Source organism: Manis javanica, chromosome 14, assembly GCF_040802235.1.
Source record: "Manis javanica isolate MJ-LG chromosome 14, MJ_LKY, whole genome shotgun sequence".
Lineage (NCBI taxonomy): Eukaryota > Metazoa > Chordata > Mammalia > Pholidota > Manidae > Manis > Manis javanica.
The window spans coordinates 61,395,110-61,412,667 of NC_133169.1; the positions used below are offsets into that span (position 1 = coordinate 61,395,110).

Below are 17,558 nucleotides of genomic sequence, written 5' to 3' on the forward strand. Positions count from 1 at the left end.
TAAGACTCGCTCTGTGAGGATCTACGAACCGCCTATACTCCCTAGGGAGAGGGTTCTCTCCTGTAGAAGCAAACAAATCCTATTAGAGGAAAGAGCAGGGGGTGGACCTTCACTCTAAGAAGCATGGGCAGTGACCTGCACAGGGTGGGCCTAATTGGCTGTCCCCCAGCTGTGCCTTGAGTGGAGCTGGTCCTGAGTATCTGGTGGGGCAGCTGGGCTGTGTCGGGGTCATGGAGAGCAGGGCACTCACCTGGGAGGGTAGGAAGGGGGCTTGTGTGTGACAGGCTGCCTCCTCCCGACTGGCCCTCAGAGGCTGGGCAGTGGGTGGAGCTCTGGGTTTAGTGTCACGGTAAGGAGTGATTTCATGAGAAAGCTCATTTCAGCAGAAATTGCTCTAGAGCCTGTTTCCTCGCAAACAAGCAAACAAAAGCAGAGCCCCTTGAGAAGGATGGGAGACTCCAGGTTTGCTCTTGTACTGAGAACCTCCAGCCTACATCTGCACCCACCTGCCTTGGTGCTTCTGGAAGCAAATCTGGATTTAACAAAACTTTAATTGGAGAACTGCAGGTCGACCTAACATAAACATGTACAGAGAGAAACAGTCTCAGTAACTTCTCAATAAGATCCTGTTAAAGTGTTAAGCCCTCCAACACTCTAATTTCTTGGCTAAAAACAAACAAAAAAACCCAGTGAGAAAATTCATTTAAGAAAAATGCTAAAGAACTTTTAATACAGAGTAAGCACACTCTGTTACGCACTGACATTTCTCAGAAAATTAAGAAATGAAATTAAAAGAATTGACTATCTTTCTGAGTTCATATATATGAATTCTCTATATACAGGAAGGAAAAAAATGGTAAAATTGTACTAACTCATATATCGTGATTTTCTGGGCAATTTCATGAGGTATTTCTAGTTATTAAAGAAATTTCAACACCTCAGTAATGTACAACCTGCAAAACATCAAATTTGGGTAGAAAATTAAAAAGCATTCACTCTTCTATTATTTACTGACCATTTCTTCCACAACTATCAGCTATCCTTTCTGCATTCTCATTTCTTTTATCTAAGACTTTAAGTGAAATGGATCTGAGAACTAAAACACCAGGCTTGCAAAGTGGCCTTTACGATTCAAAGGAAGAGTTACACGTGTTCTCCGTTTACATGTCCCCCAAACTGTCCTCAAATACCTGTGACGTGTATATTGTTTTTTCCAGCTAAATTTAAGTTGATTTTAATAACTTTCTTCCTGTAAAATAATCATTTGCTTATTTTTCTCCTATTTGTAAAACACTGAAGTACATTTCTTGGATGAAATAAGATCTGTCTTCTTTCTAAACCCACACACCCAGTTCAGTGCATTGCAAGCAGCCTCCCATCTATGTATGTAAAAGATCCTAACAGAAAACCCACCTACTGGGAAAGCATACCTCTAAGGGACAGAATAATTTATTTTAAAAGGAACTTGGCATCATGATAAAAGAAATTGTAAGGTTCTGTGAACTATTAATGTTCTTAGGAACCACAGAAAACAGTCTTAACATTTTGCCACATGCTGTATAGAGAAAAGAAGAAAAGAAGTTACCTTTTTGTGTAAGGCATGAAATTCGCTGTACCTTTTTTCAACAAAATGTTTTCTTCCATTCATTAGCACTTCTATCTTAAACACCTAAAGAAAAAATTTTAAAGATTAATTCCACCAGTTCAAAACCCTCAAGTGTCTGATGTGGTAAGTTTGTGACCATGATATATTTCATCCCTTTAATTACAGTAGCTGATCCCCCAAAACCCAAAAGGCTCAGGAGACTCACCCAACAGCACTGATTAATGAGCACTCTAGCCAAACGCCCACTAGCCAACTGCAGGATCCCTGCAAATGTGTCTCAACACAGAAACTTAAATGTATTAAAATGCTCCTTAACGTCTTAATCACAGAATACTTCCCCTGCAAAAATTATTTCACCAAATGGTGATGGAACTGAAGTAAAAGTGTGACACGATCAATGGTGACCGACTGGTAAAAATCCAGGCCTGCCACCTTCCATGATGGGCACTGTGATGAAGGCCACACTGTGTCACCTAGAAGACGATCATGCAAACAGGAGTGCGTTTTGGGTTAATTTCTCCCTGACCTGCATATTCATCTCTAGCCTCAGCTGGGCTTATTCTGCTGTTTGCAAAAGAGGGAAAATGTAGGAAAGGTTCATTTTTCCCTGCGTGATACTAGTGACAGCTTGTGCTCCCAACTCCAGGTTGAAAGGCCAGATGAAAAGGCTCTCTGGGTACACTAATTAGTAGGCATGAACATGACATGTTTTTGATTCTTAGGTCACTGGGTCAAGACTGGGAACAAGGGTTGAGAGACTGTGGAACGTTCATGAAGACACGACATTCAGGTGGGCGAGGCAAGCAACTGAAGAGAAGGTGCTCTTTTATTTTCAAGAGTTCGTCTATGATTCCTGCTTTACTGAGCAAGAGTTTGTCAAAACCAAGATGAAAGAAAAGTGTTCAGTCACTGAGTAAGCCTCATTTCCTGTTTCAATTTTGCTCTTCTGGGAAAAAAAACAAAACAAAACCTAAAGTGGAGATCCCATGACACTAAGGAGTATTAAATGCATGCTTACTTTAATCCTAAAAGAACTATTTTTACAAGGTCACACCGTCATTATGCCAATAGATCCCTATGCCTCCGTATTTCTGCCTTACAAGTAAATATGACACTTCTAGAAAGTCAAAAATTATGTCATCAAACATAAAATGTGTCTGCATTTTGGTGTTTTTTTATTTACAAACAAAATCTTCTGTTGCATGACTTAGTTTAGGCAGCCTGCTTTTATTGAATAAGTGATCAATTTTACCAATTTGATCAATTTATACCAACATATAGTTTTTCAAGAAATTCCCCTAAAAAACACACTTCCTTGGTGAATCACATTGGTTTTTGTTATAAAATAACATGTGCTTATCGAAAAGAATTTTTCAAAAAGTTCAAAGGATATAAACTGAGAAGCGTAAGCTTCTTAATTCAGAGATTTGTGTAAGTCCTTGTGAACTCAAGAAATCTCTTAAATATCCTTTCGGAAACTATCTATATAAATATAAGCTCTGTATGTACACATGCATATAGAAGTTATTTTTTTTCTTACACAACTGGAGCCATACTACATAGTTCTACTACTTTATCTCCTCTCCTATTTTTTACTTTATTTAATACATATTGAACATCTTTATTTATCAGCACATTTTGACATACTTCATTCTTCAATGGCTATGTAAATACCCTCACATATTACTGTTACCATATTTTATTTATTAGGACCCCAAGATGGATATTAAGTTATGACATTAATTTGTGCCATATATACATGTTTATATATATTTATAGTGATTTATCTATATACATAGATGCATATATCATCCTTGTTCCTGCACAGACACATACATACATACATACATAGGATAAATTACCAAAAAATCTTGCCAAACTTTCCCCCCCTAAATGTACTGTTACACCACCACTTATAGGATATGGAATGTCTGGTCCAGCCTCATTAGCAGTGGCATTGTCATTCTGGTGACAATGAGATGAGTGAAATGAGAATTAAGTGGGTATATTGAGGCCAGTGTGTACAGTGGCATAAGTGTCTGTTCCAACTAGCTCATGTAAAATCACATAGAGGCCTGACCCACCTGTCCAGCTCTCTACTCTTGGAGACATCCCTTCTAATTTACATTTGCTTTCAAAACACAAATTATATTTATGTGATTAAACTCTAGCCACAGTCCTAGAAACATTACTAAATCTTTAGAACTCAAATTGAAAAATAAATATTACTTTAAGAGGGAGATTTTATTTATTTCATAAATGTGGTTTAATTACATGTTAGTCTATTTTTTTCCTTTGTGATAACATCTCTGGAATTAAATTGGAAGCCAATGATAAAACATCTCAAAATCTGGGTTTACACCCAATTTTCCAGGAATGGATCTGAAATAAAGTAAATTCAAGCTAAAGAATCCGAATTCCAGGTTGAATGGTCCCTGTGTCCAGAAGATCATATCTTACAAAGTTATTTACTTCCAAACAAAGCAAATTAAAAAAAATAAGTTTTTCCTATAACAGGCTATCAGTATCTAATAAATAACTTAAGCACCTCCCAAATATAGAACAGGTGTCCATAAACAAATAAAACTTTTAAGTCCTGTGTTATAAATTGTTTGGGTCAGAACAGTTATACTGAGAATCTGAGACACACATGAATGACAGTGGTCAGCTTTGAATAATAGGATTTTCTTATAAATATATTTTCATACTTGTTCGATTAGAGCAAGATGCATCAAATATTAACTCGGGACTTGAAATCAATATTTTCTCCTTCTTGAGTAGAAATAAGCAAGAAAGAGAAAATAAAATGTTAAAGGTATTATTCTACTATAAAAAGTTCTATCTCTAAAAGAGCAATTTATTGCTTGCCTGTTGGGGGCTAGGCTCACAACAGGTATGAATTCCCATTATGCAGGGTTTCTTATGAGGGAAAGATGGTTAGAAAACCTTATTATAAATTATTATATTTGATGAATAAGTAAATTTACACTTCCAACACCACTAGTGTAAAAATTTACTTTGTTCTTATTCTGAGCCTTTAATCATATTTCCTCTAATCAAAGAAACCACAGTGATAAAGTGAGAGAGATAATTAATGTAATTACACCATTGGTTGGGGAGAAGCTGCTAACAACTTTTCTCATATCTTTGAAAACATCTAAACTTCACAGATTTTTTGATGTTTTTCAGAAAAAGATGTTACTTCAAATAAACCAGAGCTTAAGGAAAGAGAATAATTCTCTCAATAATTGCCACTATAGAATAGCTGTGTAAGAGTTGGGCATGATTGTGTGTGTGTGTGTGTGTGTGTGTGTGTGTATTTTTTAATTTGCAGAGAAATTTCATACCAAAAAGGACCCCCCAAAATAAGAAAAATCTCTAAAGAATAAAAAATAAAAACAAAAACAAAATTAGAGCAAGAGTGAAAAGCAAAGACAAAAGAAATCTAAGTTTCCTAAACTGTAAAGAACAAAAGGGTTTACCATATCCCAGGGAAAAATAAGACACCTACCTAGTCTGGATTTTTATTTTTTTAATTACAATAGTGAGAAAAAGCACTGCCAATATACAGATGGAGACAAGCAAGAACAAAGATCAGGACAACTGCAAACGTTTTCTCTGCCACACTAAATGCCTCCCCCCAAAAGAGTAGAAAACTGCAGAGTTTTATGAGAGTATCATTTGTAGTCATCCAATTATTCACATGCACAGGCAAAAAAAAAAAAGGCAATCTCAATTGTGGGCAAACTCAGAAAATGACCCACACATTCTTTTTCAAAGATATGACTAAAAATGTTGAACAGCCAATGGAAAAATGAATCACAATTAAGAACTCAAAAATATAGTAATATAAAAGGGTAGCCATTGTTTTGTTCTCATCAAAGACTGTAATTCAGGGAAGTAGGAAGTGAATACAAACCCTGAAAATGTCATAAAATAGCTGCTATCAGAAAGGGGTAAGGAAGTCTCCAGCAGGAAGCACGCTGGTTTCATGGCCATTTGGAGACACCTTCCACACGGGCTGCTGTTGTTCCCCTCTACAAGGAAAGGGTTTCTGGTTGAAGTACTTGGTATATAAAGAAACAAACCAATCTACAGAAATCCACAGAAAACCTGGTTTGAAATTTTTGCTTCATAGGCCTTCCAAGTTTGATGGAAGTTTGAACCTAGAATTTCATATCTGGGCAAAATTTTCCACAAAGAAGGGAAAATGCTCTTTGCAGACATTTAAAAGCACCAAAATTTTCTGTATTATGTACACATTCAGGAAATTTTCTTTGACAACTCTTCTTTAAAGGAATTCAAAAAAGAACCCAAGAAACTGTAGACCTAACCTAGAAATAAAATCGGGAAAGAAAAGTCCTAAAATGGCAGCTTTTCAGCCTAAAAAAGCATTCAAATTAGAATAAGTCAGACAGCTCCAAGAATGCTTTCCAGAAGAAAATAGGTACAATTAATATGACTTATACTTAATAAGGCTTTAGTGATAGTGGTACAGCATTGACCTTCCTCAGTCAAGAAAAAAAAAGAGTCCTTAAAAATTCTAAGACAATGAACCAAACTTGTATAACATGTGAAGGTCCAAATATAAAGCAAAATAAAGGTAACATAACTCAGTACAGTTTAGAAAACAATGTCCATTTCAAAAGATTATTGAAGCATTCTCCACTGAACAGTACAGATTTGTAATTTATAAGGCTACATTCCCTCTTCTACAGCTCCAAACACTTGATTACAGTGAAAATACAGATAAATATATGTACATACACATATATAATGGTATTATTGGGAACATTAATTATTGTATGCAGTTTTCAGAATCAATCCATACAACACAGGAGAGAATTATTTTTACAGAATAAACTGTTTTTTTCATCAGTGTAAAAACTAATGGTGTAACTATGAGAAAAATGGACATGAGTGGAGAAAGAACTGGGTGAACGGAAGGGGTCCCAAGTTTTTCATCTCACATAATTGGTGTCAAAAGACACTGCTAAAAATTGGCAGATGAAGAAAGTGGTTCAAGTTGTAAAGTAACACATAAAGCTGTCATGGTAATTCCTTAATGATGAAATGAAAATCATATACAGAGTGAAAACTGAGTATGAAGGAGAGGGACATACAAGGGTGGTGTGGACTCAATTCAAATTTCAAAGTAGAGGGATGATGGAGATTTTGTTCTTTTTTTATCATTTAAAAAAGAATGAATTTTGGAAAAAAGCATTTACCACATACAGTTTCTTATGGCTGTTTTTCTTTACTTTCTTTTTTTTTATTAAGGTATCACTGATATACAATCTTATGAAGGTCTCACATGAGCAGCATTATGGTTTCAACATTTACCCATATTATCAAGTCTCCCCAAACCCCATTGCAGTCACTGTCCATCAGGGTAATAATACGCTGTAGAGTCACTACCTGTCTTCTCTGGAACAAATACTAACAGAATTAAAGGGGGAAATAGAATGCAATGCATTCATTTTAGGAGACTTCAACACACAACTCACTCCAAAGGATGGATCAACCAGACAGAAAATTAGTAAGGACACAGAGGCACTGAACAACACACTAGAACAGATGGACCTAACAGACATCTATAGAACTCTATATCCAAAAGCAACAGGATACACATCCTTCTCAAGTGCACATGGAACATTCTCCAGAATAGACCACATAATAGGCCAAAAAAAGAGCCTTACCAAATTCAAAAAGATTGAAATTGTACCAACCAACCTCTCAGGTAACAAAGGTATAAAATCAGAAATAAACTGTATAAAGAAACAAAAAGGCTCACATACACATGGAGGCTTAACAACATGCTCCTAAATAATCAATGGATCAATGACCAAATTAAACCAGAGATAAGCAATATATGGAGACAAATTAAAACAACAGCACAAAGCCCCAACTTCTGTGGGACACAGCGAAGGCTGTGCTAAAAGGGAAGTATATTGCAATCCAGGCCTATTTAAAGAATGAAGAACAATCCCAGATGAATAGTCTAAATTTACAATTACTGAAACTGGAAAAAGAACAACAAATGAAGCCCAAAGTCAGCAAAAGGAAGGACATAATAAAAATCAGAGAAGAAATAAATAAAATTGAGAAGACTAAAACAATAGAAAAAATTAATTAAACCAAGAGCTGGTTCTTTGAGAAAATAAAACAGATCATTCCCTAGCCAGACTTATCAAAAAGAAAAGAGAATCTATACACATAAAAAGAATCAGAAATGAGAACGGAAAAATCACTATGGACACCACTGAAATACAAATAATTATTAGATAATACTATGAAAAATTATATGCTAACAAACTGGATAACCTAGAAGAAATGGACAACTTTCTAGAAAACTACGACCTTCCAAGACTGACCCAGGAAGAAACCAAAAATCTGAACAGACCAAAAACCAGCAATGAGATTGAATCAGTAATAAAAAAACTACCTAAGAACAAAACAGCCATAGCAGATGGCTTCACCACTGAATTTTACCAGACATTTAGACAAGACATAATATCCATTCACCTTAAAGTCCCCCAAAAAATAGAAGAGGAGGGAATACTTCCAAACTCATTCTATGAAGCCAGCATCACTCTAATACCAAATCCAGGCAATGACACCACACACACACAAAAAACTACAGACCAATATCCCTGATGAACATAGATGCAAAAATACTCAACAAAATATTAGCAAACTGAATTCAAAAATACATCAAGATGATCATACATCACGATCAAGTGGGATTCATCCCAGGGATGTAAGGGTGGTACAACATTCAAAAATCATTAACATCATCCACTATATCAATAAAAAGGACAAAAACCACATGATCATCTCCACAGATGCTAAAAAAGCATTTGACAAAACTCAACACCCATTCATGATAAAAACTCTCAACAAAATGGGTATAGAGGGCAGGCACCTCAACATAATCAAGGGCATATATGACAAACCCACAGCCAACATCATACTGAACAGTGAAAAGCTGAAAGCTTTTTCTCTAAGATCAGGAATAAACACTCTCCCCACTTTTATTCAACATAGTTCTGGAGGTTCTAGCCATGGCAATCAGACAACACAAAGAAATAAAAGGCATCCAGATTGGTAAAGAAGAAGCCAAACTGTCACTGTCTGCAGATGATATATTGTACATCAAAAAAAAAACCTAAAGAATCTACTCTTAAAACTACTAGAACTAATATCTGAATGCAGCAAAGTTGCAGGATACAAAATTAATACACAGAAATCTGTTGCACTCCTATACACTAATGATGACTGAGCAGAAAGAGAAATCAGGAAAACAATTCCATTCACAATTGCATCAAAAAGAATAAAATACCTAGGAATAAACCTAACCAAGGAAGTGAAAGACCTATACCCTGAAAACTGCAGGACACTCTTAAGAGAAATTAAAGAAGACACTAACAAATGGAAACTCATCCCATGCTCCTGGCTAGGAAGAATTAATATTGTCAAAATGGCCATCCTGCCTAAAGCAATATACAGATTCAATGCAATCCCTATCAAAATACCAACAGCATTCTTCAACGAACTGGAACAAATAACACTAAAATTCATATGGAACCGCAAAAGACCCCGAATAGCCAAAGCAATTTTGAGAAGGAAGAATAAAGCAGGGGGATTACCCTCCCCAACTACAAGCTCTACTATGATTACTATGGCTCTACAAAGGAGCCATAGTAATCAAGACAATTTGGTACTGGCACAAGAACAGACCCATAGATCAATGGAACAGAATAGACAGTCCAGATATTAACTGAAGCATATATGGTCAATTAATATATGATAAAGGAGCCATGGACATACAATAGGGAAATGACAGCCTCTTCAACTGGTGTTGGCAAAACTGGACAGCTACATGTAAGAGAATGAAACTGGATTATTGTCTAACTCCACACACAAAAATGAACTTGAAATGGATCAAAGACCTGAATGTAAGTCATGAAACCATAAAACTCTTAGAAGAAAATATAGGCAACACTCTCTTGAATATAAAATGAGCAACTTTTTTATGAGCATATCTCCTAGGCAAGGGAAACAAAAGCAAAAATGAACAAGTGGGGCTATATCAAACTAAAAAGCTTCTGCACAGCAAAGAACACCATCAGCCGGACAAAAAGGCTCCCTACAGTATGGGAGAATATATTTGTAAACAACTTATCTAATAAGGGGTTGACATACAAAATATATAAAGAGCTAACATACCTCAGCAACCAAAAAGCAAATAATCCAAATAAAAAAATGGGCAGAGGATCTGAACAGAGACTTCTCCAAAGAAAAAATTCAGATGGCCAACAGACACATGAAAAGATGCTCCACATCGCTAATCATCAGAGAAATGCAAATTAAAACCACAATGAGATATCACCTCACACCAGTAAGGATGGCCACCATCCAAAAGACAAACAACAACAAATGTTGGCAAGGATGTGGAGAAAGGGGAACCCTCCTACACTGCTGGTGGGAATGTAAATTAATTCAACCATTGTGGAAAGCAGTATGGAGCTTCCTCAAAAACCAGGAATTCCACTCCTAGGAATTTACCCTAATAATGCAGGGTCCCAGATTCAAAAATACATATACACCCCTATGTTTATCACAGCACTATTTACAATAGCCAAGAAATGGAAGCAACCTAAGTGTCCATCAGTAGACAAATGGATAAAGAAGCTGTGGTACATATACACAATGGAATATTATTCAGCCATAAGAAGAAAACAAATCCTACAATTTGCAACAACATAGATGGAGTTAGAGGGTATTATGCCAGTGAAATAAGCCAGGCAGAGAAAGACAAGTACCAAATGATTTCACTCATCTGTGGAGCATAAGAACAAAGCAAAAACTGAAGAAACAAAATGGTAGCAGACTCACAGAACCCAAGAATGGACTAACAGTTACCAAAGGGAAAGAGACTGGGGAGGATGGGTGGGAAGGGAGGGATAGGGGGATTAAGGAGCATTATGATTAGCACACATAATGTAGGAGGCAGGGCACGGGGAAGGCAGTATAGCACAGAAAAGATAAGTATTGAGTGTACAGCATATTACTACGCTGATAGACAATGACTGTAATGGGGTATGTGGTAGGGACTTGATAATGGGGGGAATCTAGTAAACACAATGTTTCTCATGTAATTGTGCTTTAAAGATACCATAGTAAAAAATAAAGAATAAAAAAAAAATTGAGTTAACCTTCTTAAAAATGCACTTAATTATGACTGCTTAGAAACAAAGTTTATGTAATGAAAAATTTAGAACTGAATTTCTGTATTTAACCAATTAGCACCTTCTTTAAATCTATGGAACACACAGTAGTGCCGAAGAGAAGTCTGGAGGCTAAGGAGGCCAGGCCTCGGCATGTATCACTGTCACTCTTCACACAAAATCAGCATTTCTAAGCCCATATATAAGGAGCTGCTAAAGAGGAAAAAAAAAAAGGACATTCCAAGAGATTCTTGTATTGATTTCTTTTACCCCAAACAAAGAGATTCTTGCAGTTACCTGATATATCATAATTACTTGATTTGTCCGATTCCTTTAAAGAAAAAACAATGAATTCAAGAAAAGGTGTTGACTTGCAAAAAACAGAACCATTTTGCAAGTTTTTTGTGGTTTGTACAGGTCATTTTTCCTTGGTAATACAACATACGTGGCCTCTATAGAGAAACCAAAACTATGTAACTCATAATTCAGGTCATTCCCTAGAGCCTGAGCTAAACCTAAAGCAGCCACCATCGGAAAACTTACACTGCTTCTGAGGGTAGAAAGGATAACACTTCCCTCTGAGCCTGACCTCTAGGTTTAATGTGTTAGACATTCACAATTAAATCACCTGCATCACCTGGATATGATTTTTTTTTCCTTCCCTCCTTATTTTTGCCCAGACTTGGGAGAGCTGCCTCCTGCCTCACAGGCACTTCCTCCTAATACAGGCACACAGATTTAAAGGAAAGTTTCTGATGAAACCCTTTCCTGGACAAAAAATAGTCCATCACATAGGGAACCAATACCTCCAACCACGATCAGTTCTTTCCTGTCCCACACATTCCCTCTCCGAGCGTCCAAGCCCACGACGTCACATCATGGTGTTGCCAACCCTATCCTTCCACGAACTGTGGAACTTGCAGTATCAGTCTGATGTGGGCACATGGGCACATGTCCAGACCGTGAGCTGCCTGGTCCTCAGGAGTAAACAGTACACCCACATTAAATAGAGTTGAGAGTACTACAAAAGAGTCATGTTCGTTTTATAATTTTATAACAGCTTTTCATGGGATAGATCACAAAAAGAAATTAATCTGAAAAGCTATGTATGAAGAATGGAAGTGGAACAAAAAATATATAAGGGTGATTTTTTTGTCAATTACTACATGGACCTATACTGATATGAATTATTTATTCAACACAGTGGTGCCAAATCCAAATTGAAATATAAGTGAAAAGTATGTTTATAATTCTGGAAAAATTGCAAACAACCAAATATTTAGAATGATTAATTATAGCATATTCACATCATAGCTCGATGATTTAGTAATATGAAATGAGATTGTTAATCTGGCTAAATTTTGAGGTTACATAGAGAGTATATACTGTTAAGTGTTTAATATATAACCACAATAGTGTATGTATGAATGTACAAAAAAAAAAACTGGGAGAGAAAAAACAAAAACCAAAATATTTTGAAAGGGTGGAAAATTTTTAGTAAAAAGTGAAATTAATGTATTATATCATTTTTTAAAGTTTGGAGTGAAAAATGTTCTATAATGAGAAAACAATAAACTGTAAATCAGATATCTTAGGTTCTAGGTCCCTATTTGACATGGATTAGCCACACAGATGGGAAAATCACTTCTCGACTCTACGCCTGTTAATACCTATAAACATGAGGGGTTGAGCAGATGCTTTTAACACCTTAACATTTACTCATGTATAACAACCTGTCTTGCTTGTCGCATGTACTTCTCTCCAGGTCCGCTCTGGGACACAGCCTATGCCATATGCTCATGGTCGGTGCCATGCTTTACAAATGTTAACTCACTCACAACTAACGCTGCACGTTCACCTTGCCGTGCAAAGCCACTGTGTCCAGGGTCAGATTCTGTTCAGTTAGGTGGCTTATACCCTCCCTTACCAAAGAGCAAATTCATTTCTCAGGGCAGCCACCCTGCTCTCTACCCTACTTACCTCCCGCCCTCCTTCACCTGGGTGCAGTTTCTGGCTCTCTCACACTTGCTCCAGGTTAATCTGGCCACACAGAGGTTTTCAAAAAGACTGGACCACATGCCTGCCCTCTGCCCACTTCTCATGCCTTCTCATCACTTGCTTCTGTGTCTTTTCCAAAACTCTCACCCCTCTCTCTTCCTTAGTCTCAAATGCAGTAGAGACTGTGACTATTTACCTAGGTTCCCTGGTTTCTAGGCATTTCCTCTTGCCCTGGAGGGACATGCACAACATCCCACTGCAAGAGGTGGTGAGCAAGCACTTACACTCATGCTCACAAAGGGATGGGTGTGGTCAACAGTTCACTACTAGAAAGATTTAGCTAAGCTATCTATGATAATGTGACACTTAAAATCAGGGCCTTTTAAGGACATTTTTCTGAAGTTGCTACAAACTTATGTCTTCATGGTGTGAGTAAGGTTCACTGGATCCTGGTACCTGTGAACTGTGTAGCCCGAGTCTGGGGCCAGGAGGGGAGCTGGGGCACCAGTGAGCTACCTGCCCACTCCTGACTACTGTGCAAAAACACTGTCCATCGGATGATAGAGAAGAGGTCTCAGTTTGCTTTCTTTTGCCTTTTTAGTTAACATTATTATTTTTCAGCTTTAGTTATCTTCCAAGACCCAAACAACCTGGAGTTAACAGACCGTTGGGATCTCTTGAACATGCTTTCTGAAATACAGTAAAACTACAATCACTAATTTTTTTGGTCATGAAGTCAAAACACGACACAAAACACCAAAGAAGCAACTCAAACAAAGCCCTTGTACCATTTTTCCATTCGGATTTCTCTCTGATTTTAAGATATGACCCCCCCAGATGAGTTCTGTGCCTATTCTAATTCAAAGCTATTCCCACTTCATTAACACAATTCATTTTTTTACTTCTTTCTTAGTCCCAAGGAGAAATTCCAGGCTTTAAAAGATTCAAACGACTTGTATCTAAATGAGACCTGGACTCTCTCTTCTCAACATGCCGATTTACATGAAATCTCTTAGAGTTTCTCTGCTTCCACGAAATGTGGATGCCACTGCCCATCAGGCACAGGTTTGCCTCTTTGCACAAACAGTCCAAAACAGTTTTCCTGATCTGTTTCAACTTGAAGTGTTGTCAATATATGGATTGTCTTGCTTTCTAATTCAGTGAAAAATCTAGTTTTCCATTAGTCTCTGCCTTTCTAATTTTCGATACAGCTTTACTAAATGTAATTATTAAAGGCAGATTCAAGAAAGCAATTACTGAGCTACTGGGTTGGATCTCTGAAGTCTTAATAAGTGGCAAAAAGTTGTAATTGCACAAAGGGTATAAAACAAATTTTTCTACATATTAGACATACACACCCATGAATTTGTTATGTGGAAGAGACAAACAGTATATAAAGCATCCTCTCTTAAAACACAAGTTTTAACCATCATTTAAACTTTATTCGAAAGCAGGGCTGTGCGTCATAAAGAGAAGAACAGAACATTTCAGAGAGGCTGTACTCTGTTTTTTTCAGCGCTCTGTGACTTTAGTAAACTGCTCCACTCCCTGCATCTCCTTGTTCCCTCTATCTGTCAGTATGTGAGAATGTTAAACCAGATGGCCATCAAGCACTCTAGCTCTACAGGTCTATGAAGCATGTTTTAAATTCTTCATCTCTGCTAGTCTCAGTACTACATGCAGGGCAGAGCTTCCAAAGCTTAAAATTTAGTAAAGAAGAAAAATATAATTAATATTAATATCAGTAATATAGAGCAATATATGAGTGCTTATCCCAATGACATAAACCAAAATGCCCTCAGCTGTACACAGAAACAGGGGATACAACTTCCTGGCAAATTATACAATTTGGCTTTATATCTATAGGCAAATAGTAAAGCATTCATTATGTGGTCACTGAATGCTGGTCTTGGACAAACAATAAATTCTGCGAATGGAGCCGCTATCCCCTAACCAAAATGCCACTGAAACAATTAACAGCCATGTCGCAATCCTTTCATCATCCTTACCTCAGCATTGTGACATTACTCAATAATCTGTGAGAGGAATGAAGAGCAGGTTGCTGTTATTATTTCACACATGAGAAGACCAGAGATTAGAAAAGTAAATGACTTCTCTAAAGCCTCATAACTAATCAGCGGTCTGTCCTCCAGAATTCGTCATAGGCAGCCTTTCTGTAAAATTACCAAGGCCATAGGGGCCTTTGTCCCTGTAATTTTTTCACTCTCCAGAGAGCCCCTCCCTGCTCTTACCGATGCCCCTTGGTCTGTTAGCACCACTCAACTCAGTGCCTGTTATTCACCCCAAACACCCTCAACCTCCAGCAACCACTCTAATTCTGTCCCATATTAATTAATTGGTATGTGAAGAACTTACCTTCATGATTTCTAGAATCTGTGCTCATGGATTTGGGACACAGGTCTTCCACCAAGGCCCGAGTGTGTGTGCTGAGCGTCTTATCACAACCACCGTTATTTTAAGGTACATCTGCAAACTTAGAGCCACACCTCAGTGCTTTGTTCAGACCCCCCTTCATGAAAGTCTGACAACCACATCTGAAGGCAAGGGGAAAATTTTTTTAAAAGGAACAAGTAAGCAAGCAAGCAAACCACATGCTTACCCCTTTGATTCTCGAGTTGATGATCCACATCGAATCACCCTGCCCAAGGTGCACTACGCTCAGTCTGGATGACACATGTTAAGAGTGTCACTGTCACACAAGACGGAGTCTTCTGCATGGAGAAGCCACAGCCAGACCAGAGGTCTTTCCCTATGGCATCTGAGAAGCGAGAAGAGATGTTTACCCCCAGGGGAGTGGTCTTTAAGTATTTACAGAGCAAATGAGTAAAGAGATCACAGTGAAGTTTTGTCGATCTCAGTAACAAAATTAAGGCCAGCTGGTAAATTTCCTGTACAGTCCAGGGCTGAGAAAAAGGATCATGACTTCAAGTTTGCCACGTAAGTAAGCGTAAGAGCCCACATCCCAAATCACCCAGCAGATAAGGCTGAACTGATGGCTTCCAGGCAGCTCATGTGAGGAAGGATTACTATCCAGCCCAGTTTCTGGTCAGAGATTGTATTTTGGGAAAGCACTACATGCCACTGTTAAATAAACAGCCTCTTTCTTTAAAGTGAGTCAGTAAGGGCAGGGGTGTCATTAAGCCATAGAAATAGCTAACACAGAATTTGAGATGCAGAATGTTAAAGATAAAGGTTCCAGATCTATGATTCAGAGAAAAAGCATTTTACAAGGGAGCACCAAGTATGACATGTGGAATAAAAGCTTCTAAAATACAAGAGTGTGATTACAAACACAAAACTGAAATGGTCACTGTGAAGAATTAAGAAAAGTAGGTAAACATGGAACTTCTGCCTTTGAAACATGAAGAAAATGAGACAGGGCTCAAGAGATAAACTTTGAGGAGGGCAAAGGGGATGCACCAAAAGAACCCACTCCACCGAGGACCTGGAAACAGAAAGCAGAGATCCAGGTCTCCCTGGAAACAAAGTCAGGAGCACATTTTCCTCATGCAATCCGAGTGAACAGGGCACATGTGTGGATACAGACGACGAATAGAGAAAGAAAAGCCAGATACAGTGGGGAGTGCTGTGCAGGTTTGTCTTAATTCTGATATTAAGAAGCCAGGCTCTCCTGGATAAATCATTTACTCTTTCTTCTGGCTCCAGTTACTTTATTTACTATTTGGTAAAAATGTATGGATCACTTCTATGTATAAACATGTACTAGATGCTAGGGACACTGTGAACTGACAGCACAATGCCTAGTCCTAAATGCTCAGACGGACAGGACAGACCAGAGACCAGAGAGAGAGCGTGAGGGGCAGCCTGGTCAGGGCTCTGTCCCGAAGAAGGTGATGAACACACTGAGGTCGGAGGCCTACAGGGGATTGAGGCCCAGAGGGAAGGTTAGTTTAACAAGAGCAGCAGATTCACTCGAGGAACTGAGGACAGGAGCCTGGAGCTCAGGGGAAGGATCAAGAATAGCCATTCGTTGTAAAATAATAAGTCATAGGGATGAAAAGGACAGCATAGGAAATACAGCCAATAATACTGTAATGACTTTGTGTGGTGGCAGACGGTAACTACCTTATGGTGAGCATTTCAGAATATATAAAGATTGAATTACTATGTTGTAAAATAAACCTCAAACTATTCTAATGTAGTACGTCAACTATACTTCAACTAAAAAAATAAATAAATAAATAAATATGAAAGTAAAGAATAGCCCTTAGGCAGGCAGGGGCCAGGCCCCGAGGGACCTCGTAAGCCACATGAGGGATTGACTAGCCTTTACCACATGAGCAATGAGAAGCCATTCAATGATTATAAGTAGGAGTTGACTTGATCAGATGTGAAGAAAACTCCTTCTGGCTGCAAAAAAGCAGATTCTAAAGAGTTTGGAGTAGATGGAGAAGACTGACTAGCAAGCTATTAAAGTCTTCTGCAACGTTCTGCTCCCCTTCAGAAATGTCATGTTTTTTATGTTTTCCTGTAAGTATTTTATAATTACCCCATATCAATTTAAAAATTAACTCAGTCATATAACAATAAAAAGCTGGACCTTTACAAGTTTAAAAAGAAACTGGCTAGTTAGCATTTTAAGAATGAAGTGACTAGGATCTTTTAAGAATCTTCTCGTCAAAGGCTATACTCCCTCCTCCACACAGGACCGTGGCAAAGCTGCTCTGCTGGTTAAGGTGAGG

General features: G+C 37.8%; 1 protein-coding gene across 10 annotated transcripts in view; it reads right to left on the reverse strand.

Moving 5' to 3' along the window:
* The window catches only part of SNX24 (sorting nexin 24), a 169,008-nt gene that overhangs the window by 80,349 nt on the left and 71,101 nt on the right, over nt 1–17,558 (reverse strand). For 5 of the 10 annotated variants that reach the window (XR_005057802.2, XM_037005247.2, XM_037005243.2 and 2 more), the window contains exon 2: nt 1,586–1,669. The exons of 1 other annotated variant lie outside the window; for it this stretch is intronic. Coding sequence is in view for 7 of the 9 variants with exons in the window: in XM_037005247.2 (XP_036861142.1) it covers nt 1,586–1,669 (84 nt within the window). In the remaining 2 variants the exon portion in view is untranslated. Of the gene's footprint in view, nt 1–506; nt 574–1,585; nt 1,670–5,525; nt 5,809–15,454; nt 15,614–17,558 lie in introns of those variants that run through there. 4 more of the 10 variants (XM_037005238.2, XM_073221074.1, XM_037005241.2 and 1 more) reach the window with 3 other exon arrangements.